General features: G+C 53.0%; 1 protein-coding gene and 1 pseudogene across 8 annotated transcripts in view; one reads left to right on the top strand and one right to left on the bottom strand.

Moving 5' to 3' along the window:
* The window catches only part of WDR86 (WD repeat domain 86), a 68,245-nt gene that overhangs the window by 13,820 nt on the left and 28,546 nt on the right, over window positions 1-25,879 (bottom strand). The window contains 3 exon segments of the mRNA XM_054237532.2: window positions 180-600; window positions 4,382-4,523; window positions 22,928-23,045. Coding sequence (XP_054093507.2) covers window positions 180-600; window positions 4,382-4,523; window positions 22,928-23,045 — 681 coding nt within the window.
* LOC100385838 (interferon-induced transmembrane protein 3 pseudogene) lies at window positions 11,612-22,944 on the top strand (annotated as a pseudogene). Of its 7 annotated transcripts, none has more exons than XR_013524139.1 (3): window positions 11,612-11,687; window positions 14,034-14,117; window positions 19,942-22,944. The product of XR_013524139.1 is annotated as an interferon-induced transmembrane protein 3 pseudogene, transcript variant X1 (transcript). The 7 variants fall into 7 exon arrangements; XR_013524146.1 differs by lacking the exon at window positions 19,942-22,944 and adding an exon at window positions 15,713-16,669 and having other exon boundaries at window positions 11,612-12,142; XR_013524142.1 differs by lacking the exon at window positions 11,612-11,687 and adding an exon at window positions 13,095-13,161.

Genomic DNA, 25,879 nt, shown 5'->3' with positions numbered 1-25,879 from the left:
GCCTCACCAGAAAGCAGCCCTGTGGACCCTGCATCTTAGACTCCCAGCCCAAGGACCGCAAGGCCTCCGTGGCACAGGCCAGGCCACCACCTGCAGTGCTTGTTATCACCGAGGACAGGGCGGCGTGCAGGGGTGACTGGGCTCCCCTGGCAGCTGGGTAGGGACCAGGACAGTCTCACCTCCAGACATATGACAGAGCCCTGGTGCTCTCGAAACACCCGCAGCTGCTCCCCACTCAGGATGTCCCAGGCGCGGATGGTAGCATCGGTGCTGCCTGTGAAGGCCGTGTGGCCAGGCGCGTCCAGCACCAGGCACAGCACCGCACCTGTGTGGCCCCGCAGTGTCTGGTGGCAGCAGCCGCTGGCCACCTGCCACACCTTGGCCGTGCCGTCTGTGCTGCCGGTCACCAGGAGCCCCCCGGCCACAGCCTCTTCCACGCAGGAAGCGCCGGGGAGGTCCCACGGGGCAGAGTAGGCTAGAGTCAGCACGCAGTTGCGGTGGCCCCGGAACTCCTGGCACATCTGCCCCTCGTCCACACTCCAGACCCGAGCTGTCCGGTCGTAGGAGCTGCTGAATAGCTGGTTGTTGGCAACCAGGATCCTGGGGGCAAGAGGGAAGGGGTCAGGGGTCAAAAGGCACAGGTTCCAGAATCCACACAGCCTCCCAATGGGCCATGCTCCACGCTGCAGCTAAAACAATCTCTCCCTGTGTCTGCCCAGCTTCCCACATTCACCTTCCAAGGTCCAGCTGAAATCACCCACCTCCAGGAAGCCACCCAGAATCCCCTCACGCCCACCCCTCTCTGCCTGCCCTTGGGTCTGTACCTGCAGCAGAAACCAAGCTTAGGTCCCTCACTGGGGTCCCTTCAACATCCCACAGCAGCTCTCCAGAAGCAGCGGGAAGAGGGAGGAGGGGGAGGAGGAGGGGGAGGGCAGTCCTCCCAGCTTGCCCAGAGTTGAAAGGATTCTGGGGATGCAGGATTTTCGGCGTAAGACTGAGAAAGTCCAGGGCAGAGTGGGACATGCTGGTCACCCTGGGAACAGGGCTGACTCAAGTGGCTGGGCTGGGGCCTTCAGATGAGGGCCCTGAGAGGCTGGAGAGCACTGGGAACTCCCATAGTGCACCCAGGGGTGCTTGTGGAAGGCATGGCCAGGGATCACGCCGCAGCCAGCGGGGACTCTGCTGTCAACTATCATGGCAATCCCCCTGCAGGCTGAGGTCACAGCCGCAACAGGGGTCCAGCCACATGGCTGGGAACTGGGGGTGGGGTAGCCCAGAGAGTACATCCGTTCAGTGGAACTGACTGGCCATGGGAGACCAAGGCCCCTGTGCAGTATTCACGACTCTATTTTCATTTTGATGAAATCCAAGAACTTCTCCCCAGAAAAGCACACATTTGTCTTTAGTACAGAGCTTTGCACAGAACCTCACAAGGTTTGTGCACACATCCTTGGTAAGAGGAGGCCACCAAGGGATTCGAGCGTGTCTGCCCTATAACAAGGTGCCTCCCTGCCAGGGTGGGACCCTCCTGAACCAGGACCATGGAGGGCCCCATTGCTCCTCCCACCCTCCCAAGAAGGGCTTGCCGGCCAGCCTGGAGTGGATAGGAGACCCACTCAGGGGACAAGCCTGCTGCCTCCTGCCTCCGCAGGATCCCAGATGCATTCCTCACTTCCCGCAAGCACTCAACAACACAGCCTGCACTCAGACCCCAACTATCCCTTCCCGGCTGCTTCCTCCCTGAGACGAAGATAGGATGATTTTCACGAAACGTGTATTTCTGAAGGCAGTGATGAGTTGATACTGCGGCATAGTGCAGGAGGAAGGGGTAATGGGAGGCCTTGGGGAATGGGGCGGGGGGTGGCGGAGTCCTGCCTGGTGTGTCCTGGTGGAGAAGGCAGGGATGCCAGACCACCGAATCATTGCCGACCCCAAAACTCACAGGTCTGACCTGGCTCTGGAAACACGAGAGGAAGTGAGTTCCTCGAGGACCTCACGATTTATGGGGACAGTTACTTAATCACGCAAATATCTACACAGAGCTATGGGTTTAGAACCATGACCAATTCAGAATACTGTGAGTTTGTATATGTTGTGTGTACATGTGTGCATGTGTTGTGTGTGTTGCGTATGTATGCAATGTGTACATGCATATAGTTTGTGTGCATATGTGTATGTGTACTTGTGTAAGTTGTGTGTCTGTGCCATATGTATATGCATGTGTTGTGTGTACATGTACGTATGTGTATGTTATGCATGTGTGCATGCTGTGTGTGCAGGTGTGTAAGCTGTGTGCATGTACGCTGTGTGCATGTGTATATGTTTGTGTTGTGTGCATGTATGCATGTGTATGTTGTGCATGTGTGCATGCTGTGTGTGCAGGCATGTGTAAGCTGTGTGTATGTGTGTGCATATGTGTAAGTTGTGTGCATGGATGTATAGTCTGTTGTGTGTGTGCACGTGTGTATGTGTAAGTTGTGTGCATGGATGTATGGTATGTTGTGTGTGTGTGCACGTGTGTATGTATACAAGTTGTGTGCATGGATGTATGGTATGTTGTGTGTGTGTGCATGTGTGCATGCTGTGTGTGCAGGCATGTGTAAGCTGTGTGTATGTGTGTGCATATGTGTAAGTTGTGTGCATGGATGTATAGTCTGTTGTATGTGTGCACGTGTGTACAAGTTGTGTGCATGGATGTATGGTATGTTGTGTGTGTGTGCACGTGTGTATGTATACAAGTTGTGTGCATGGATGTATGGTATGTTGTGTGTGTGTGCATGTGTGTATGCGTAAGTTGTGTGCATGGATGTATGGTATGTTGTGTGTGTGCACGTGTGTATGCGTAAGTTGTGTGCATGGATGTATGGTATGTTGTGTGTGTGCACGTGTGTATGTGTAAGTTGTGTGCATGGATGTATGGTATGTTGTGTGTGTGCACGTGTGTATGTGTAAGTTGTGTGCATTGATGTATGGTATGTTGTGTGTGTGCACATGTGTATGTGTAAGTTGTGTGTGCACTTGAGAGATAAGACCTGGCTGAGCATGATCTCTACCTGTAATGGTCCAGTTTTGCTTTGGAGAAGCAGCAGACAGTTGTGTGTTTGGCAGCTGAGGGCCCACTGGTTGCTGCGGCCAGCCTTCTCCCCGCTGAGCCCACCGCAGCCTCTTCCTGACTCACCGGAGGGTGTTCCCCAGCCCCACTGTCTTCTTCCACAGCAAACTTCTTTCTCTGGGAAGAGGCCAGTGGAGCCAGGAGCCCTGAGTTCTCACTCTAGCACCTTCTTTACCACTTGTGGGCTGTCTGGGCCGGTCTTAGGGCCTCACCTGCTTCAGCCAAGGAAGGCTGGGTCGGCCGGGCACCCTACCTGGTGGCTGCATACCTGCCCTACACTCTGAGAAGTCCCCACATCCCTTCAGTCTCCTCTTCAGGGTATCACCCAGCTCCCCGCTGGGTATCGACTGTCACTTCTGTCTGCAGTCACCTGGGACTCCAGCAAGCTAGACTGATGTGTCTCAGTGCCCTTCCCGTCCCCCCCATGCACTGGTCCATTGACTGGGGGTTCCAGCCAGAGCTCACACAGCAGTGTCCCTCTGCCAGGGTTAATCCTGTCTATTCTGCGCCCCCAGCCTCACCTTCAGGAACCCCCCCCCCCCGCCGTGCCAGCCTGCAAGGGCCCTGTCCTTACTTGGGTCAACCTCCAGGCAGTACCCCTCCTCCAGTGTGGCTGCCAGACCTGGGGGGCACCAGGAGGCTTCCCTTGGGAGTCCCAGGCGACCCCTCAAGTGACTCCAACAGTATCCAACTGACTGATCTGATCAGCAGAGGAATTTCCATTGCTCAGCTCAGACCCAAATTCAATGAGAAAGGAACTACTCCAGCCTTCTTGGGAAGGAGGGGGTGGGATATTTTCCAGAGCCACAAAACAGGAGAGGTTTAAAAATATCCTTGACTCCATCTTCAGAACAATCCCCACGCTCCTCCTCCTGAGAATCTTTGGTCCACCATCGGGTCTCAATTAAATCATTTCCTATGGAATTTGTCCCCATCCGTACAAGCCACAGGCTCTGGCGCCTTTACCTGCACCCAGCGGGGAAGTGTCAGGCTCAGTTCAGTGGATGAGTGGTGCCCCCCACCCCACACGCAGCCTCGGGCACTGAGCTCGCTGCCTGTCTTGGGTCCCTGTCCCTGCGTGCTACTGACCACCTCCCAGCTGTTCTACTGACCACCTCCCAGCTGTCCTACTGACCACCTCCCAGCTGTCCATATTTTGACTTCCCCAGAGAGCCGAGGGCCCTCCCAGGCAGGGGCCCATTTCTCTAACCCCTCGGTCCCACCAGGGGCCTATGGTGAGACTCAGCCCAAGACCCCAGCCAGGCTGACCTGTTCACGATGGATGTGTGTCCTCGGTACACCTGCAGACACTGCCCGGTCAGCACGTCCCACCTCCTGATGGTGCAGTCGGCGCTACATGTGAAGGCGGCCTCATCCTCCAGCTGGCAGAAAGTCACATAGCTTTCGTGTCCTGCAGATGAGGGACGCAGGAGATGTGAGTGTACTGGGGATGTCAGCTCCTGCTTTTCTTCTGGGAACAATGTTTGAAAAGGGAAGACAGCAGGTGTAGGGAGGGCTTGAGACAAGCCCAGAGTCCATTAGCTTTTCTTTTTTTGTTTGGAGATGGAGTCTCGCTGTGTCACAAGGCTGGGGTACAATGGCACAATACAGGCTCACTGTAAGCTCTGCCTCCCAGGTTCAAGCGATTCTCCTGCCTCGGCCTCCTGAATAGCTGGGATTACCGGTGCCCACCACCATGCCCAGATAATTCTTTGTATTTTTAGTAGCGATAGGTTTTGCCATGTTGGCCAGGCTGGTCTCAAACTCCTGACCTTAAGTGATCCGCCCACCTGGGCCTCCCAAAGTGCTGGGATTACAGGTGTGAGCCACCGCGCCCGGCCCCTAAAGAATGACTTCAGTCGGAGTGATTCTCGGGAAGCTCAGGAAAGCCAGCCCCAAGACAGCAGGTCCTAATCCCTGGAACCCGTCAATGTGGCCTTACGTGGAGAAGCGTCTTTACAGCTGTGATGAGGTTAAGGATCCTGACTGGGGAGATCATCCTGGATTATCCAGGTGGGCCCTAAATACAGCCATGAGTGTCCTTACAAGAGACAGGCCAGGGAGACGCGACACACTCGGAAGACAAAGCTGTGAAAGTGGAGGCAGAGATGGATGTGGTCATGAGCCAAGGAATGCCAGCAGCCACTGGGGCTGGAAGAGGCCAGGAACCAACCGTCCCCTGCAGGTTTCAGAGGGAGTGTGACCCTGCTGACACCCTGCTTTCAGCCCAGGGACACTATTCCAGACCTCTGGGCTCCAGCACTATGAAGAATAAACTTCACCTGTTTCCAGGCACCAAGTGTGCTCCTTTGTGACAGCAGCCCCAGGACACGAGCGCAGACACAGTAATGATGAAACACAGCCCTGCCCTCCAAGGGAGCTCCGGGCCCAGAAGGGAAGACAGCCAAGGGCAGCATGTGGTCAGCAGAGCTCCGCACCCACACAGGCAGCGGCTGGCCAAGGCTCGGGAGAGAAGTCTGAGCACTGGGGACCGGGAGGAGAGTGACTCAGTGCCCGTAAGTACAACAGCAGCTGGGAGAGCAGGCACGCAGGGACTGACTCCGTGGGGCGCCTCCAGGCCAGAGTCTGGGTGCTTGGCAGAGATGGCTGATAAGACCAGGATGTGGCCAGAATGGAGGGCCAAGAGTGGAGGGCCATGCAGGGTGTGTGGGCTCTCAGGACCTGAGCCATCCCCCGGGCTGGTTGGGACTCTGTCTCACCGGTGCAGTTAGATAGCTTAACTAGCTTGACCTTCGCTCTGGCTGCCAGGTCCATGTTTATGCCTCAGGCACTGCTTAGCAGCCTGGGGGCCCTCAGGGTCTCCGATCCTAGTAGGGTCTGCCCTTCAGGTAAAGATGGTGTGTATACATTGTCTCCCAGTATATACAGTTGTCCCTCCCAATCCCATGGGGGATTAGTTCAAGGATCCCCTGCAGATACAAACTCCACGATGCTCAGGTCCCTCTGGCGCAGTATTTGCCCACTACCGATGCAATTCTCCCGCACTTTAATTCATCTCCGGGTTACTCAGAACGCCGCTGCGACGCCTACACGTCACTTCACTTGCGTGGATTCACCGGAGCACTTGGTGAGCAGCAAAGCCAAATTTTGCTTTTTAGAACCTGTGGAATGTTTTTTCCCTGGGTGTTTTTGATTGGGGTTGGCTGAACCCACAGGTGTAGAATGTGCTAGATGGAAGGCTCAATGGATGTGAGGAGCTCGGAGGCCAGGAAGGCGAATCGAGAGTGTTAGAAGTAAGAGCCATTTTACAGATGAGAAAACAGAGGAATTCGAACAGCCACACATTTGGGGGAGTGTATTTATTACATTAAGAATTCTGATAGAATTTTAAAATTTCGTTTAAACAGCTGGTATTAGGTAGACAGGGATTTAGAATTTCTTGGTTAGTTTCAAGTCAATTCACATCCACCCCTTCCCCCAACCCTGAGTTTAAGTTCAGTTACTCTTGGAAGAACTCAACTTCCTGAGTTCTAAGAAACATAATTAAAAAATAAAAAAGATTTCCCGTCTTCCTGGAGGGTATATACAAGGCCACTGAGAAAACAAGGCACAGATTCAGTCAACATTTGAAGAAACTGCAGATTCTGCTTCCCTTAAAATACATGTCGGCTTACACATTGGGGGCAACATGTTTGTCAAAACACAGGCCAGATTTTTGCCAACCCCAGAGAGTTTCTAAAATATTTTAAGATTGTCGATAAACTTTCCCTGAGAACAGATCCATCCCACCCTCCCTGCTGCCACCAGGAGGGCTCAGCAGAGAGATCCAGGCTGGGGACACCCCGGATGGAAAGGCAGCCAAGGCGTGCTGTGGGCCTGAGGATCCTGTGGGGCCCATGCCAAGCCCAGCTGCTCATGCCCCATCTCAACCACAGGAGGGTGAAGCACAGGAGGGAGTCGCATGTTAAGCCAAGAAAAGCACTTAAAAGCCAAGCTGTGGCACCTCTACCTGGTGGAACTAAAGCCATGAAGCCAGGGATGCTGAAGACCTGAAGTGTGGGACCACTTGATGGTGTGTGAGGAAAACAGGATGGGCACACAGGTGACGGCAGATGCATACAAAGATTGAGGAAAACAGGCAATGATGAAAGGAAGGTAAAAGTAACCTCCATTTCTCAACCAGATAGGCTGACCTGATGCCCTCTGCCCTCTGGCCTGCGGCAGAGCCTGGCACTGAGCCCGCAGAGGCCCACAGTGGTCAGGGCTCTGCTGGGGCAGGCCCCTTCCCCTGGGTTTCCAAGCACTCACCCACATCTGAACACACACCCGAGTGAGTCACCAGTCAGAGCCCTGCCAACAGAGCATGTCCCCAGCTTCATCCCCAGGTTCCCAGAACACCAGACAGTCCTCCACTGACCCAGGCCTGTGGGGCCACCCCAGCCGGGAGGGAGGAATCAGGCCTGCCACCCCCAGAGTCAATGCCCCCGCCCCAACTGCAGGACCCCAGAAGAGGTAGGGCGTGGGGGAGGGAGGGCTCATCGCACCTCCGGGAGCTGCAGGGATTGTGCAGAATAAGCAAAAAAGCCAAACTAAAAATAAATATTTCTGAAGGGATGAAGAATGCAGATAAGATGCAGTTGTTATGTTCAAAGAACATGCTGAGGCTGACGGGTTTCTGCCAAGGTCGCGCCTGCACACCCCGAGGACTGGCTGGAAGTTTCAAGTCCAACTGTTCCCTCCCCCACCACCCCATGCAGGGAAAGCAGCTCAGAGCTGGTGGCGGGTCTCTGTGGGCAGCAGTGGGCTGCAGTGGGCCTGGTGCCCCAGACTCACGTGGAAGCTGTGCCTCCCTTCTGTCCCAGCTCTAGACAGTGGACTGGACAGCCGTCCTGGAGGCCACACGGGGAACGGATGTCACCGCTGACTGGCTTCCTCTACCTCTTGCAGCACAAGGGTTATTTTCACTGGCAGGGGAAGCCCCACTGAGCCTGCTGTCCAGGGCTGAGCCTTCCTTTGCCCCCCAGTCCCTTTCTTTTCCACACTGGCTGACTGTGGCCATCCAACCTGGAAGGAAGCCCTCTCGGCTGTTCCTAGGATGCAGTGACTGCACCCCCTACTCAGGCCCAGAACAGGTGACAGCCTTTCTGGTCCAAGCCACGGCTACTGTGGTTCCCTTATGCTGCACCTGCATTTTGCAGAGTGTCCCTTTATGAAACTCTCCTGGTAGAACCCAGTTTCGAGGGTGCCAGGACCCTGAGGCAGGTGACATCTAGACCCAGAAGCACCAACAGTGTGGCTGAAATGACACTGACGTGGCCACCGGAGACCTGTAGCATATCCACAAACCCCCACTTTGAGCCAAGACCTATGCAGCTTGGCTTTCTCCTGTGGGAGCAGTCACTTGCCCCAAGCTGTGGGAGGCTGCTGTGGCTCTGGTCACCAGTGTGGAGCGGGCCTCCTTCAGCCCATCTTCTTGGTCACTGCTCTCCCACCAGGCTTCCCTAGGACCCTCCCGTACCACAGGCTCCCAGAAAATGGGAATGTTGCACCCAGGAACTTAAAACAATCCCAACCCCCTCATGTTAGAAGACGAGGAAGCATGTGGGACAGCCACAGCGGGCTGCCACCTTCAGGCCGAGTCCCTTACTCAATGGAAACAGGATGGGGTAGACACCACCGTTTTGGAAAATGTCACTCATCTCATTGAACCAATAAAGGGCCCCCAAATAAGGATACACCCAGTGAATAAACCTGAAAAAGAGGGGATCGGGGATAAGCACATGGCAAGTAACTTTTCTCTTTGCAGAGTAATTGCAATGAAGCCTTTCTTGCTGTGAGGTCACCAACCGCATTTGAAAGTCGATTTCCTGTATAACAAATGAGTGCACCCACAGGGACCGGCTCCTGCACACAGTTCTGCACCCCACTCTCCCGGGGCCTCCGGGAGCAGCACCCGGCCCGCCAACCCCGCATGCCGCGGGGAACCGCCCTCTCTCTTCCTCTCCCTCTTACTCCTCGGCCCAAGCTTTCCTAAGCTCTTCAAGACACCCAGGAAAGCCTCCGGTCCCTGATCGCCCCTGCTGCCAGGAACAGAGCCAGAGGTCTGCAGAGGAAGAGCCTCTGTAGGAGCCGCCAACCCCCAGCACTCTGCCTGAGAAGTCCAGGACTGGCCAGTCACAGGCTCCTGTGGGCCCAGAGCTGCGCAAGGGTCAGGATAGAACCAGAGTGGAAACAGATCTAGATTCAGAGTCAGGACGCTTCAGGGATGGGGCAGCCACAGGTCCGAGGTATGGTCTGGACACAACTTCCCCTGCAGCGGCGTCTGGGGTAGGAAAAGCGCCACGCGCAGTCTTCAGAAGCCCTCTCTGCCACGGACCAGCTGTGGCACCCTGGACAAGTCCTGAGCCTGCACTATGCCTCGGGGGATGTTGGCAACAGCACCCACCCCATAGCTGGTGGAATCCAGAAAACAGCATGAATGCTCTGCATGCCGAGCATTGCATGTATCTGCACCTCCCCACTCTCCTCTGTGAACTGGTGTCAATCCACCCGTCGCAGAGTCGTGAGGATTCATTATACAAGACAGGGAAGTACATCGGTGTGAATTTATAAAATATAGGGCACTAAACAAATGTTAAGACATTTTAATAATATTTCACTGATATTAAAAAAACTCCTGCAGGAGGAAGGCACTGTCATGACCTTGCTTTCCTTGGGGGAGCCACACAAAAGGACTGTCCCACACTCAGCATGACTCTTTTGCAAGTTAAGTGCATCAGTAGAATCTCAGGATAAAGAAAGATGACCTCTGTCCTCCTCTCCTTGAAAATTCTTGAAAAATGCCAAACCCATATAACAGCAAAAGCAATCCTAGCAAAAGCAGGCTGCAGTTCTTTCGTTCCACAGAATCCTGCTTGATTGGGATAGCCCTGGCCTCAATTAGGGCAGAAGGGCGGGCGCCCTCCCTGGAAAGTGTCAGTGCCTCAAGGGGACCAGCAGCACTGAGGGCCACAAAGTGGGTGTAAAGGAAGGAGGCGCAGGTGCCAGCCAGAGAACTGGGCAGGAGGGTGGGCCCTGGAGGCTTGGTGAGGCTCCAGAACTGCCATGGGTGCAAGTCAGGTGCCCACCAGGCCACAGGCAGCCTGGCAAAGCCTGGGCCTCACTGGGAAGAACACCCACCTAATGCTCTGAGCTCATGCAACAGGTCCCCAGTCCAGGGGAACCCAGGCCAGCTGTGCCGCAGACCCACCCAAAAGCTTGTTAGAAACACCAATTCTAGGTTGGGCACAGTGGCTCACACCTGTAACCGAAACACTTTGGGAGGCCCGAGGCAAGTGGATCACCTGAGGTAAGGAGCTTGAGACTAGCCTGGCCAACATGATGAAACCCCATGTCTAATAAAAACACAGAAAAATTAGCTGGGCGTGGTGACACATGCCTGTAGTCCCAGCTACTCGGGAGGCTGAGGCAGGAGAATCACTTGAACCCGGGAGGCGGAGGATGCAGTGAGCCGAGATCACACCACTGCACTCTAGCCTGGGCAACAAGAACAAAACTCCATCTCAAAAAACAAACAAAACCACAGAAATGCCAATTCGAGAGCCCTGTTTGCAGAGGACTGCATCGCTGGAGCCCAGGCCTGGGATCTGCATTTCTGAACCACCACCCACCCCTCTGCCCCCAATACGGTCTTATGCTTGGGAGCAATACCAACCGGACTCAGCATTTCTAAAGACTTCACATTTTCCACTCCCGGTGTAGTGCCTATTAGTGTGTGTGGCTGTTTGCGGGGGATGTGTGTTTGTTTGTGGCCACCTCTCCATTATCCACACCAACTCCCAAGTAACCGGTAACCCAAAAGTCATCCCTGCTGGGTTTGAAATATCTACCCTAACTGTTCTTTTTTTCTTCAGGTGGAGTCTTGCTCTGTTGCCCAGGCTGGCATGCAGTGGCACTATCTTGCCTCACTGCAACCTCCCCCTCCTGGGTTCAAGTGATTTTCCTGCCTCAGCCTCTTGAGTAGCTAAGATTACAGGCGCCTGGAACCACGCCCGGCTAATTTTTTGTATTTTTATTAGACACCGGGTTCCATCATGTTGGCCAGGCTGGTCTCAAACTCCTGACCTCAGGTGATCCACCCACCTCAGCCTCCCAAAGTGCTGGGATTACAGGTGTGAGCCACTGCACCTGGTCAACTGTTCTTATTTAAAACCAGCAGTATCAGGATTACCCAATACTGGGGCCAATATCCTACCTAAGTGGGAAGGCCTGGGCTAGGCCACTGAGGGTTCACTGACAATGGTGGAAAAGCCGGAGGTGATAAAGAATTGTCCCCAGTACAGAAAGCCTTGAGGCTCATCCAGGGGACTTCGTGTGCTACTCAGGCAATAAGAGGGCCAGAGCTGAAAGGGACCTCACCTTGCATGGGACAGGCCCAGGGGAAGGTGCAGCTGAGGCACACTGACCTGCTGAGTGGGTACAGGACACAAATAGAAACCAGCAGACATGCAGGCGGGGTTTACAGCAGTGAGAGGGCTCAGACTGCAATCTACCCCTCACTGGCTGTGCGAGTTTCTTAACTTCCAGCTTCAGTTTCCATCTGTCTGTGGGGTAGGTAAGTAGAGTGACGGCACACTTCTCGCACTGCTGGCCCTTAACAAGCCCCTATTGTTACTGTGAGAGTAGTCAACAGGAAATGCCGACAGATCACAACTGGCCACAAAGAGGCTGCCTGGCACCTGAGATAGGGACAGTTTGCTCAGAAGGGGCAGGGGGCAACTTTTGGTTTCTTAACTTTGCTGACAAGGGAGATTTCCTGTCCCGGCTGACGGATGACCTTTGCCTTTGCAGCAGGCGCCCCTCGGCCCATCCACCCGACCCCGGCCGCACCCTGCTCTGCACCGGCACCCGCACCCCACCCCCAGACCTCACCCTGCCCTGTCGTGCGCTCAGTAGCCAAATGCTGGGCCCAGACAAGAGCTCTCCCGCGATTGTGCCGGGATCGGCGGGGGTTGAACTTCTAGAAAGGGGTCTGCGGGCGCAGGAGCTGGGGTTGGCGGTCTGGGGCCGGTGAGCGGCGGCGAAAACGGCAGGGAGTGGGTGGGAGGGTGTACCTTGTAGGAGCGCGCAGCACTGGCCGTCCGCGGTGCTCCAGAGCCGGGCCGTGCCGTCCTCGCTGCCCGTCAGCAGGCGCTGCCCGTCGGGGCTCAGGCTCAGCCAGTTGATGCCCCCGCGGTGGTCGGCGCAGACCCTCAGGGCCGACCTACCGCCCCCCATCCCGCTGGCCCGGCTGGGGGCGAAAAGGAGCTGCGCCTCGCTAGGGAGGGGTGCCCTGGGGTTCGCGCCGCGGCTCCTAACGGCGGCGGCCCGCGGCCATCGCGGGGAGCGGGGACGCCCGACTCCTGTGGAGACTCAAGGCGAGGGGAGGGTGAAGGACCCTAGCTCCTCGCCGGCCCCAACCTCTGGGGCCGCGAACCAGGCAGGGGACTGCGCTGCGGCGGGCGGCCCACTCGGGACCCCCGCCCTGGGTGGAGCCGACCTGGGCGTGCGGGCGCAGAGCACCCCCTTCCCAGTACCGCTCGGAGGACGCACACCCACCGGGCAAGCCCGGCAGCGGCGTCTCGGGGCGCACAAGGAGCCACCCCCAGCCTTCTCTCGCGTCCGGAGAGCGGGCGTGGGGAGAGGGACACGGGAAGCCTTGCGCCCCGCGCCCTACCGGGCAGAGCGCGGAACAATACGGTCCAGCCTGGCTCCTCCTCAGAGACCACCCCTCACCCGATCCCCTCCCACTTCTCGGGCTGCGCCCCAGCCCCCACCCCGCGAGCCTGCAGCACCCCCCCCCCCCCCGCCGTCGCTACGCGGGTCCCGAGGGTGGCTCCACGTGCGACCCTCCGGGCTGCCGGAGCTGTGCCTCTGGGCTCTGCCTGCCACCTCTGCCGCCGCCCGGGTCCCCCGAGCCCAGGGCCAGGACGGGGGAGGGGTGGAGGAGGCGGACAAAGGGTCTGGGTGGGGAGACTCGCTCGCCGGGGACTCTTTCGGGGCGCAGCTCCACCGATCCCTCGGCTGCTCGCCTCCAACGGGCAAGCCAGGTTCTTCCATGCTCCGAGCCCTAAAGACCCTGCCCGAGGGGCTCTCGGGGACTTGGGGACGGTCCGGCGATGGGGGGTGCAACAGGGAAAGCCCCAAGTCCGCCATCCCTGGGAATCACGCGCGCGCCCCGGGTTCTACTTTGTCCCAGCCGGGGTGGGGGTGGGGTGCGAGCAGCGGAGGGGTTGGTGGAGCCGCGCCGGGATGCAGGTTCACCCTCCAGCCGCCGCGGGCTCCCCCGGCTTGGCGCGCGCCTTTGGTGGACCCCGGGGTCTGCCCGAGCCCTCCCGGAGCGCCCAGCGGCTGGTTTCCATTAAGGCAGTTCCGGCGCCGACTTCGCTGGGGGCGGGGAAGGTGACCCCCAACTCGGATCCTTCAGGTCCTAAAGGTAGCAGTATTTCCAGAACTCTCCAGGGCTCTCTCCAGAGCCTAGGGAGTGTAGGGCAAGGAAGGGGCATCTTCGGCGAGCCAGCCCGCAGCGCGACGACCGGCCCTGCCAGCTCTGCTCCATCCAGACTCCAGAAGAAACACCCCCCACCCCCGTCGTGGGATCTCCCAGGGCCTTGGGCCATTTATTCCCTGAATGGCCTCACCAGAGAAATCCGTTCTCTTCCCTCAAAACTTGTAAAGCAGCCGGCGCGTCAGCTTAAGGAGCGTGGCCCTTCCTTAGCAGGCGATGGGGAGGGGGTCAGTGGAGGGGCGTTAGGACTGGATTTGGGGTGGCTGGTGCCTGTCATCCAGCCGGAGAGAGGGAGGCCGAAAGGAGAGACGTTTTCAGGAGGTGGAGGCTTCAGAATTTGGATGCCTGCAAGAGGGAGAGGACCGGGAGCCTCCCTTGTGCTGAGAGGGTGGTAGCTGGTTTTGTCCTCTGCAGGCTGAAGACCGAGTTCCTCTCCGGAGCCGGTGAACCTCGGGGCCATCGCACATCCTGAAGTGAAGACTGCGGTGTGGCCTCCAGGTGAGGACAGGCGGGGTGTGGTGGGGTCTGGTGAGGACGGAGGAGGCTGGGAGGGTTTATCAGAAGTGCCAGAGGAAACCCAAACTTTCTGGGCACAGGGACCAAGGAGCACCAGGCATTCACTCTTTTGGAAACTAAGGGGAGGAGGGTTGAAAGCAGTCTGGGAGCTGGGACGGGTCCCAGGTCGCATGTCGCAGGTCACAGGTCGGGAGGGCTTGCCTGGTCTTTGTTCAGAGGAAAGAACTACTAGGAGAAAATCTTAACTTTTAAGGGGGTCACGCAGGATTCCTGAGCAAGATGGCCCCCACGTCCTCTGCTTCCTCTCTTCTGCCAACACAAGCCATCAGCCCCCATGCTCAGCTCCCAGAAGGCAGAGGGTTCAAAAGCGCCAGTGCCATCAGCTTGGGAGCCTGCAGTCCATACACTGCTGACCTTACCTACTTCCTCTTTCCAAGTTGATAGATTCTTTTGTTCTTGGGCCCTCCTCCCCCGCCTCCACCTCCCGACCCTTCCTTCTCTGGTTTGGCACAAAGTGGCCCCCTGGTGGGGGTGAGCCAGCCGTCCCTGGGGGGCTGTGGTGCAGATGTCCTCAGCCAGCCTGCCTTCTCTTTCTCTTGCAGGTTGTAGGTTACATACTCTGGAAAACTGCCCCCAAATCTAACAGTAGTACAAGAAGCTGGGGAGGTTGGAAAACAGCACCTAACTTCCCTGAAACTGGGGTCTCCCCACCTCTACCTGAGTTAGCAAAGCTGTAGAGGCGGGTCTCCAGCAGAACCTGGGCTCCCTTCACCTTTCACACCTTTAACTCTTTCGGAGCCTCCAAGAGGGCCTGGAGTTCGATGGTGCCCACGCTGTCCTGGACCTAGTCACTTTATAAATGGAAGGCACCGTGGGAAGGGGACCTGGTGGGGTGCAGGAGGGAATGGTTAAGCTTTAAGAAGCAAGAAAGGGGCTGGGTGGGGTGGCTCACACCTGTAATCCCAGCACTTTGGAGGCCGAGGAGGGTAGATCACAAGGTCAGGAGTTCAAGACCAGCCTTGCCAGTATGTTGAAACCCCATCTCTACTAAAAATACAAAAATTAGCTGGGCATGGTGGTGGGCACCTGGAGTCCCAGCTACTTGGGACGCTGAGGCAAGAGAACTGCTTGAACCTGGGAGGCAGAGGTTGCAGTGAGCTGAGATTGTTCTACTGCACTCCAGCCTGGGTGACAGAGTGAGACTCCATCTCAAAAAAAAAAAAAAAAGCAAGAAAGGGGCAGTGACTAACAAGTGAAGGGTGGGGGGGGGGGTGTTTTGTGCTAGGGACTGCTCATTCCCTGTGCCACACGAACTGCCACAATTTACCCTGCTGGGAAGAGTGACCCTCTGGGGCCTCTGTGAGAAGCATTGGGAAAGCTGGATTTTCTCAAGTCGGTTGGGGGGGGTGGGGGTGCCCACAGGGAACGTCATGGCCAGAGCTTTGTCAGAATTGTTCTTTCCCTCTGGCACAGCCTGCATTGCTGGTGGTGCGGGTGCCTGTGGTGATCATCATCTTCATAGTTTGGGTACTTACTGTGTGTCAGGTACTGTGCTAAGTGCTGGTACTTTTCAACAGGATGGAAGCCTTCCCAGTCCTGCAGCCACCTGCAGACTCTCACAAGCACTGTGTTCCCAGAAGAAAAGCTTCTACCCCAGGCCCAGGGGAGCTGGGAGAAAGCAGGAAGCCCTGAAGGTTTTTCACCCCAGGGCTGAGCTTGCATAATTAAAGATCTATTTGAGGAAAATCGTACAGATAGTCCCAGCTTAGCACTGTTCCACTTTATGATGCTATGGAAGTGATGGCATACAGTAGAAATTGTACTTCGAGTGCCAATACAATCAGTTTCTCACCTTCAGTGCTGCAGTATTCAACAAATTACATGAGATAGTCAACACTTTCCTATAAAACAGGCTTTGTATAAGATGATTCTGCCCGAATGTAAGGCTACTGCAAGTACTCTGAGCACATTTAAGGGAAGGCTGGGCTAAGCGAAGATATTCCGTAAGTTAAGCACATTGAATGTATTTTAAACTTAGGATATTCTCAACTTGCATGGGTTTATCAGAACATGACGTCATTAGTCACTCAAGGACCATCTGTGCTACTGATGACATAGATGCTGGTTGGAGGAAGGCAGCCAATAGCCAGAGGAGGGCACAGCAGGAAAGAAGGGACGACTTTAGACAGAGACCAGCTTTAAATATTGCTAAGAAAGACCTTGTAGAGAGAGGCTGGTGATACCAGAGACAGCAGGCAACAGAGTAAGAGCCCCGAAGAACAAGGAGAGCATGGAGTCTCCTCTTCTGGGAGCAGGAGTGTCAACTTAAATATTAGGGAGGAAAGATGAACCTCGCAGAGAACCTGCAAAACCCAGTCTCAGAAATACCTGCCTGCACCTAAAACCTTAGTCACTGAAAGTCTGAAGAGCAGTGATTATGTGAAATCTTGGTAGTGGGTACATGTGGTTTCGTTAGATTATTCTTTGTATCTGTATTTCTACTATCTTGAAATAAACACTATAAGTTTTAAAACTATACAAAAGAGCCAGGCACGGTGGCTCACGCCTATAATCCCAGCACTTTGGGAGGCCGAGGTGGGTGGATCACGAGGTCAAGAGATTGAGACCATGCTGGTCAACATGGTGAAACCCCGTCTCTACTGAAAATACAAAAATTAGCTGGGCATGGTGGTGCGTGCCTGTAATCCCAGCTACTCAGGAGGCTGAGGCAGGAGAATTGCCTGAACCCAGGAGGCGGAGGTTGCGGTGAGCTGAGATCGCGCCATTGCACTCCAGCCTGGGTAACAAGAGCGAAACTCTGTCTCAAAAAAAAAACCAAACTATACAAAAGAGGCTCTGGCCAGGGGTGGTGGCTCACACCTGTAATCCCAGCACTTTGTGAGGCCGAGGCAGATGGATCACCTGAGGTTGAGAGTTCGAGACCAGCCTGGCCAACATGGTAAAACCTCGCCTCTACTAAAAATACAAAATTAGCTGGGTGTGCTGGTGGGCACCTGTAATCCTGGGCAACAAGAGTGAAACTCTGTCTCAAAAAAAAAAAAAAAAGATACTCACTGTCATTAGTCATAAAGGAAATACAAATCAAAAGGCACAGTGAGATGCCACTTAACACCCACTAGGATGGGTAATCATAGGATGGGAAAAATAAGTGTGGGTGAGGATGTGGAAAAATCGACCCTCACACACTGCTGGTGAGAATGTAAGATGGTGCAACTGCTATGTATGACTGTCTGGCAGTCCCTCAAAAGATTAAACACAGTTATCAAGTGAGCCAGCATTTCCATATATATCCAGGAGAAATGGGCATTATTCCTAATAGACAAGGGGTAGAAGCAGCCCCACAGTTCATCAGCCCACGCGGGGGTGCACTAAATGTGGCATACACATATAATGGAACATTGTTCAGCCATGACAAAGACGAAGTTGCTGACAAATGGTGCAGTATGCAGGGACCCTGAAAACAGATTAAGGGAAAGAGGTCAGGCACCGGAGGCCACAGATTCCATGATTCCATTCAAGGGACCAATCCAGAACAAGGGAGTCTACAGAGGTAGTTGGTTAGTGGTTGCCTGGGGCTTGGGAAGAGGTCTGGGGAGTGGAGGCGTGATGCGGATAGTATACATGGTCCCTTTGGGTGATGAAAATGTTCTAAAATGAACTGCCATTCTGGTTGCATGTCTCTGGATATACTAAAAACCATTGCATTGTACGCTTTGCACGGATCACCTGTACGTATGTGAACTATAGCTCAATAAGGCTGTTTCTAAAAAGCCATACATACGGTAAGCTATCACTTCATATCCACTAGTCTGGGCCATCATTTTTAAAATGGAAAATCACAACTGCTGGTGAGGATGTGGAGAAACTGGACCACTCATGCAGTGTTGCTGGGAATGTCACATAGTGACATAGAAAAGAGCGTGGAGGTTCTTTCATAAGGTTAAACACAGAAGGACCATATGATCTAGTAATTCTACTCCAAGGTACATACCCCAGAGCATGGAAAACAGGTGTCCAAACAGACATTTGGACTTACTGTTTATAGCAGCTCTATCCACAATAGGCAAAAGGTGGAAGCAATCGAAGTGTCCAGATGAACAGATCAACACAATGTGCTGTGTTCACACAGTGGAATAGTGTTGAGCTCCGCAAGGAGGCACTGACGCATGCTACACATGGGTGAACCTAGAAAACATGCCAAGTGAGAGAAGCCAGATACAAAAGGACCAATGTGTGACTCCACTGATGTGAAATCTCCAGGACGGGCCAGTCCCTACAGAGGGGAGCATGTCAGTGGCTGCCTGGAGCTTGGAGGAGGGGAATGGGCAGTGGCTGCTTACTGGGTACTGGGTCTCAGTTTGTGGTGATGAAATGTTCTAGAACCAGCCAGCGATGATGGTTGCATAACATTGTCAGTGTGCTTTATGCCACTGGATTGCACTGTTTAAAATGGTTATGGGCTGGGCGCGGTGGCTCATGCCTGGCATCCCAGCACTTGGGAGGTCGAGGCGGGCAGATCACCTGAGGTCTGGAATTCGAGACCAGCCTGACCAACATGGAGAAACCCTGTCTTCACTAAAAATACAAAATTAGCCAGGCATGGTGGCACATGCCTGTAATCCCAGCTACTCTGAACGCTGAGGCAAGAGAATCGCTGGAACCCGGGAGGTGAAGGTTGCGGTGAGCCGAGATCGCACCATTGCCTAGACAACAAGAGCAAAACTCTGTCTCAAAAATAAAATTGTTGAGCCGGGCGTGGTGGCTCACGCCTGTAATCCCAGCACTTTGGGAGGCCGAAGCGGGTGAATCACAAGGTCAAGAGATCGAGACCATCCTGGTGAACACGGTGAAACCCCGTCTCTACTAAAAATATAAAAAATTAGCTGGGTATGGTGGCGCGTGCCTGTAATCCCAGCAACTCAGGAGGCTGAGGCGGGAGAACTGCCTGTTCCCAGGAGGCGGAGGTTGCGGTGAGCCGAGATTGCACCACTGCACTCCAGCCTGGGTAACAAGAGCGAAACTCTGTCTCAAAAAAAAATAATAATAATAAATAAAATTGTTATGATGGTAAATGTTATATGTGTGTATTACCACATACACACATAAAATTTATTTTGTGCCATTAAAAAAAGAAAGGAAGCTCTATGAAGCCCCTGTATTATTACTACTGTGATTAATGTTTGGAGAACAACTATCAGAGAGTTAGGTATTAATGCTGGGAGAGTAACATGTGGCCATATACCCTTACAACCCTGCGTATCCACATGTCAGGATCATCCAGAGTCCGGAGAAGGATGGGACCAGCGCTAGATGTCCAGAGAGCCCTGGTGTCCCCAGCCAGGCCATGTGCCCAAGGGCGCAGATCTCCCCCACACCTCACACTCACACTCTGAGCAGCATTCTCTCCATCTGGCTCCAAGGGGGCAGTGTCTATTCCAGGCAGCTTCCACATTTAAAAGGAGGCAGCATTGAGAAACCAGATTGCCTTCTCCTGCTAGTCTTTGTCCTGGTCCCTGCTGGTCACGCCTCTAGCCCTGGAGTCTGGAGTCAGACCCAGCTGAGTGAGAGAGTTGCTGCTTGGAGCCTGGCCCTGGGCACAGAGGGAGGTCTGGAGTTGCACGCCCGTGGAGGTTCTCTGTGGTCCCCCAATGCCTGGGACTGGAATGTCTGGGCCCTTCCTGGGTCTCGGACCAGGGCTATGTTATAAGGACAGGGCTGTTCTGGAGAAAAAAGTCCAGCTGGCAAATATCCCAGCCCCCCAATTTTCACTTTTTCTCCCCTACAGCCTCTTCCTGGCAACTGCAGAGAAATGTCAGAGGCTAACAAGACAGAGGGAATGCAGTTTTGAAACAGCTTTCAAAGTTCACTCGCTTTGACTTTTGCCTCAGTCAAGAGGCAGTAAAAAGGACCCGTTCACCCTCCTGCCTCCTCTCTGAACAACATAAAACAAACACAAAATATTGTGTTTTCAAGACACTGGACACCAGGCAGTGAAGGGCGGTAATCCCCACGAGACGGGAAAAATGAGGCGAGCCGATGACTGGCCCAGTTTCCTGCCTTAAGAGAATTTCCAGACCACAGAGCAGGAACGGGGATCCCAGACAGAGCCCAGTGGACTTCCTGGGTTGAGGAAACAGCTGACTGTCTAGAGAGAACTAAGGGACCAGAGTGAGCGGGGCAGAGGACCAGAGAAGGGACAGCCCTGGAGAGCTACTCAGGTTCCCTCTCCACATCAGCTGCTGTGAGTGTGCGCATGGGAGGAAATGACTCCGGGTGGGCTAGAGTCAGAGGCAACTCAGCATCTTCGCAGAGCAGAGAATAGTGCAGCAGAGGCGTGAAGACAGTTACTGTGGATGAGAACACATGGGGCTGAGCACGGTGGCTCACACCTGTAATCCCAGCACTTTCGGAGGCTGAGGCGGGTAGATCACTTGAGGTCAGGAGTTCAAGACCAGCCTGGCCAACGTGGTGAAACCCCATCTCTACTAAAAATACAAAAATTAGCCTGGTATGGTGGCATGCACCTGTCATCCCAGCTATTCGGGAGGCTGAGGCACGAGAATCGCTTGGACCCAGGAGGCGGAGACTGCAGTGAGCTGAAATCATGCCACTGTACTCCAGCCTGGGTGACAGAATGAGATTCCATCTCAAAAAAAAAAAAAGAACATATGGACACAAACAGGGGAATAACAGACACTGGGGGGCTACTTGAAGGTGGGAGGGGGCTGGGCACGGTGGCTCAAGCTTGTAATCCCAGCACTTTGGGAGGCAAAGGCGGGTGGATCATGAGGTCAAGACATCGAGACCATCCTGGTCAACATGGTAAAACCCCATCTCTACTAAAAATACAAAAAATTAGCTGGGCATGGTGGCACATGCCTGTAATCCCAGCTACGCAGGAGGCTGAGGCAGGAGAATTGCCTGAACCCAGGAGGCGGAGGTTGTGGTGAGCCGAGATCTCGCCATTGCACTCCAGCCTGGGTAACAAGAGCAAAACTCCGTCTCAAAAAAAAAAAAAAAAGAAGGTGGGAGCGGGGAGAGGATCAGAAAAAAATAACTCTTGGGTATTAGACTTAGTACTTGATGAAATAATCTGTACAAGCCTCTAAGAAGCAAGTTCACCTTTGTAACAAACCTACAAATGTACCTCTGAACCCAGAATAAAAGTTGAAAATAATTGTTTAAAGACAATTATTGTACTGTACTTCATATATTCAAAAGGTTATGTAGAAACACAGAAGATATCAAAAAGCTCAAACGTGAACACTAGAGATGAAAGCAATACCTGGAATTAACAGCAGGTTAGACGACATAGAAGAAAACATTAATACACTTGAAGCCGTAGCAGGAGAAACGATCCAAAATGAGCAACAGAAAGGAAAAGGAACTTCATGAAAAGAATATCAGTGATCTGGAGGACAAGTATACTAAATATATGTAGTTGGAGTCCTGGTAGAAGAGGAGAAAAAGAAGGGAACAGAAAAAATATTTGATGAAACAATGGCTGAAAAATTTCTTAATTTGATGATTATAAATCCATAGTTCCAAGAAACTCACCATACCCCGTCACGAAAACATGAAACTCACCGGCCCCGTCACAAAAACATGAAACTCACCGTACCCCTTCACAAAAACATGAAACTCACCATACCCCATCACAAAAACATGAAACTCACCGTACCCCATCACAAAAACATGAAATGCACAAACTCCCAAGCTGCAGGAAGAAGAATATGTGATCAGGTGGCGCTATTTTTATTTATTGTTAAAATTGAGTATGTGGATAAAAATGTTCCACAAAGGACTGAGAAGCATCCCAGCAACCCGACCACGGCCAGTCTTCCCTGGACACCATGAACCACGTGGTCCAAACCTTCTTCACTCCCGCCAGCACCAGCCGTCCCCTGAACTATGAGATGCTGAAGGAGGAACATGAGGTGGCTGCGCTGGGGGCACCCCACAACCCTGCGCCCCCGACATCCACCGTGATCCATATCCGAAGCAAGACCTCCGTGCCCGACCACGTCGTCTGGTCCCTGTTCAACACCCTCTTCATGAACTCCTGCTGCCTGGGCTTCATAGCGTTCGCCTACTCCGTGAAGTCTAGGGACAGGAAAATGGTTGGCGACGTGACTGGGGACCAGGCCTATGCCTCCACCGCCAAGTGCCTGAACATCTGGGCCCTGATTTTGGGTATCATCACGACCATTCTGCTGATCATCATCCCAATACTGATTCTGCAAGCCTATCAGTAGATCAGAAGAATCATCCCAGCCAGGGGCTCTGCCCGTGAACCGTCTCCCACGTACTTCAGCTTCCATTCCTTGCCTTGCCCCCAGCCGATCCTGTATCCACCTTTTACCCTCACACACTTTTCCACAGTTGTGTTCAATAAAGTGCACATGTTCCTGGTGAAAAAAAAAAAATGTTCCACAAAGAAAATTCAAGGCCTAGATGGCTTCACTGGGGAGTTGCATCAAACACTTTAGGAAGAAATAATAACAATTTTCCACAAACTTTTCCAGAAAACTGAAGAGGTAGGAATACTTCTCAATTCATTCCATGAGGCTGGTATTGGAATACCAAAGTCAGAGAGACATTGTATGAAAAGAAGATTACAGGCTGGACACCATGGCTCATGCCTATAATCCTACCACTTTGGGAGGCCAAGGCAGGAAGATCACTTGAGTCCAGGAGTTTGAGACCAACCTGAGCACCACTGCAAAACGTCAACTATACTAACTTTTAAAAAAAATCAGCTGGGCATGTACCTGTAGTTTCAGCTGCTGGGGAGGTTGAGGTGGAAGGATCACTCGAGCCTGGGAGGTGGAGGCTGCAGTGAGCTGTCATCACACCACCGCACTCCAGCTTGGATGACAGAACAAAACCCTGTCTCAAAAAAATAAAAAATAAGAAAATTATACACCAACATTATCATGAGCATAGATACAAAAATTCTTTTAAAAATGTTAGCAGTTGAATTCAACAATGTATAAAAACAAACATGATAATCAAGTAAGGTTTATCCCAGGAATTCAAGGTTGGTTTAACATCCAAAAATCCATCAATGTATGGCCTAAGGATAGATATATAGATTAATAGAATAGAATTGAGAGTTCAAACATGTACAGATCATTCAACGGGGGAAACAGTAATCTTTATTTTTAAAAATGTTGCTGGGACCACTGGATAGCCATATGCAGAATACATCTGGGCCTCTACCTCACACCATATAGAAAAATTAACTAAAAAATAATCAAAGACCTAAATGTAAGAGCTAAAGCTCTCACACTTTTAGAAGAAAACACAGGTGTCAGTTTTCTTAATCTTGAATTAGGCAATGATTTCTTAGACATGACACCTAGAGAATAAGCAAACAAAGAAAAAGTAATACTTCATCAAAATGAAAAGCTCTTGTGCTTCAAAGTACGCTATTAAGAAATGAAAAATCGACCCACAGAATAGGAAAAATATCACAAATCCTTCTAGCCTCAGGCCTGGGAACTACCAGATGCTAAGGAGAAAATCCAAAGAAGGAGTTGGAAGATCCTTCCTCAGCCACTTCCTCCATTCTCAGTGCATTTCTGAGGACCAAAACAAGCAAGCCACAGCCCGTCTCTTGGCACCTGGCACAGCTCTCCCGGCCCAGACAGAGATCTCAGACCTTCTGCACGCAGGCACCACATATCTTGAAAGGGGCTTTTGTTCTCATCTGCCACAGTGAAGCACCCTGGTTAGAGTATGTGTGTGGCTGGCAGGGACAAGGAGGGAGCCCCATGCAGGAATGTCTGTTTCTACTGACTCCATAGGATTTCTAGCCACCCACAAAATAATGCCTTTGCTTATTTTTTTGTGTGGATTCTGGAGCTCAGCTTAAGGAGTGCTGGGGTTGCTAATCCTACAGACAGTACAAAGGGTATTTCGTGTGAGTTCAGTGTCCCTCCTAGTGGGAGCCAGGGCCAGTGCGGCCACCAACTCCATACCTGCTTTTAAGTTGCTGGGAGCAGAAAGAGGGAGAAAGTAGGAGCCATCCAGATTCTCTGGTTGCAGTGGAAGAAATGAGTTTAGTGAGTTTAAGCAAGAAAAATGGATTTATTGAAAAGAGAGCAAGTGAAGATAGAGATGAAGATCCAGATTTGAAGGATAAGCACTAGGGAGATGCCAGGGAGCTTGGCAGCCAGGCCTTGTGGAATCGTCTCCACGATGTGGCTGCAGGTGGACTTGGCTCCAGCCTGCTTTTTCCCAGCGTGCTTTTCCACCAAGTTTAATTCCAAGGAGCAAAGATTTAAATACTCTATCTTTTCTTTTTTAAAAGATGGGGTATCACTCTGTCACCCTCGTTGGAGTGCAGTGGTGTGATCATAGCTCACTGTAGCCTCGGACTCTTGGGCTCAAACATTTTTCCCACTACAGCTTCTGGAGTAGCTGGAACTACAGGCAAGAGCACCACACCTGGATCAAGGGTCAGATTTTTTAAGGTTAATAAGTCACACAAAGGCCAGACACAGTGGCTCATGCCTGTAGTCCCAGCATTTGGGAGACAGAGGCAGGCAGATCACAGGTCAAGAGTTCAAGACCACCCTGGCCAACACAGTGAAACCCCATCTCTACTAAAAATACAAAAATTAGCCAGGCATGGTGGTGTGCACCTGTAATCCCAACTGCACACTGTCAGGTTCAAGGCAGGAGAATCACGTGAACCCAGGAGGCGGAGGTTTTGGTGAGCCAAGATTGCACAATGCAGTGTGATATTATAGCAGGCGCCCTCTTCAAGGGTACCTGGCCTTCCCATTCAAAGGGTGCCAGGTCTGTGAGCTGAGCTGGGTCTGGGAATTTCATAACAGGCCATGATTCTCTAGCATGCTGGCTCTAGTTGGGCCTCTTGTAACCTTCCTGAGTCTACAAATAAAGGGGGACAGGAGTGTATTGATTACCAACTTAATTTGGGGGATCCCTATCATTCACCCATGGCCTGAGAACTTGGAAGGTGAGACGACTCCCGGAGATCCAGGCTCCACTTCTACCCGACCAAGTACACTTCTGGAGTGAAGACCCCCAGTTCCCAGCATTCCTCTCACCCCTCAGAGATAGGGGATCCCCTTTCCACCACTGTCCCTCCCATTAACATCCCATGCCAGTTTACTCCCTGTGGCAAGGCTGAAGGTGGAGGAGTTGCCTGGCTCCATCCCCAGGTCTGTCCTGAGGGGTAGGTGGGGTGGAACACACAAATGGATTCATTCCAGCATTCTTGTCTCCCACAGCTCAGAACTGGTCCCTGTCTTGTGCCAAGGGTTCCTGGCCTCTCTGCGTCATTTCAACACCATCAACTTTGCATCAGCAGGTTGTTAGGACACAGACAGCAGCCCCCCAAACCAGTGCACAGAATGCAGAATTGCCTTAGCAATACCCTTGGTGCAAGCCAGAATCCAGTTCCTCCTCCTTTGGCCAAGAACCCTCAAAATCCATTCCACAAACATTCTCCAGACTCTTGGCAATGTGGACGAGTGATTCCAGTAGTTTCTCTGGGTCTCTCTGCACTTCTTCTAGTCTGAGCCACACAAGCCAAACTTCTGTTATAGGGGGCAAGCAACGCTACACAGTGAGCAGTGAGGGAACTCTTAATTCTCTTCTTCAAGAGAGGAGCATCTCTCAGGTAAGAGGAACGTAGTGGGGGGTCTGTCAAAGGACTCACGGTATCTAGAGCTTCTAGTTTTCCAAATACT

Source organism: Callithrix jacchus, chromosome 11 (genome assembly GCF_049354715.1).
Source record: "Callithrix jacchus isolate 240 chromosome 11, calJac240_pri, whole genome shotgun sequence".
NCBI classification, from domain to species: Eukaryota; Metazoa; Chordata; class Mammalia; order Primates; family Cebidae; genus Callithrix; species Callithrix jacchus.
The sequence above is the reverse complement of the archived record's forward strand: the minus strand, read 5'-3'. Positions and strand labels throughout refer to the sequence as shown.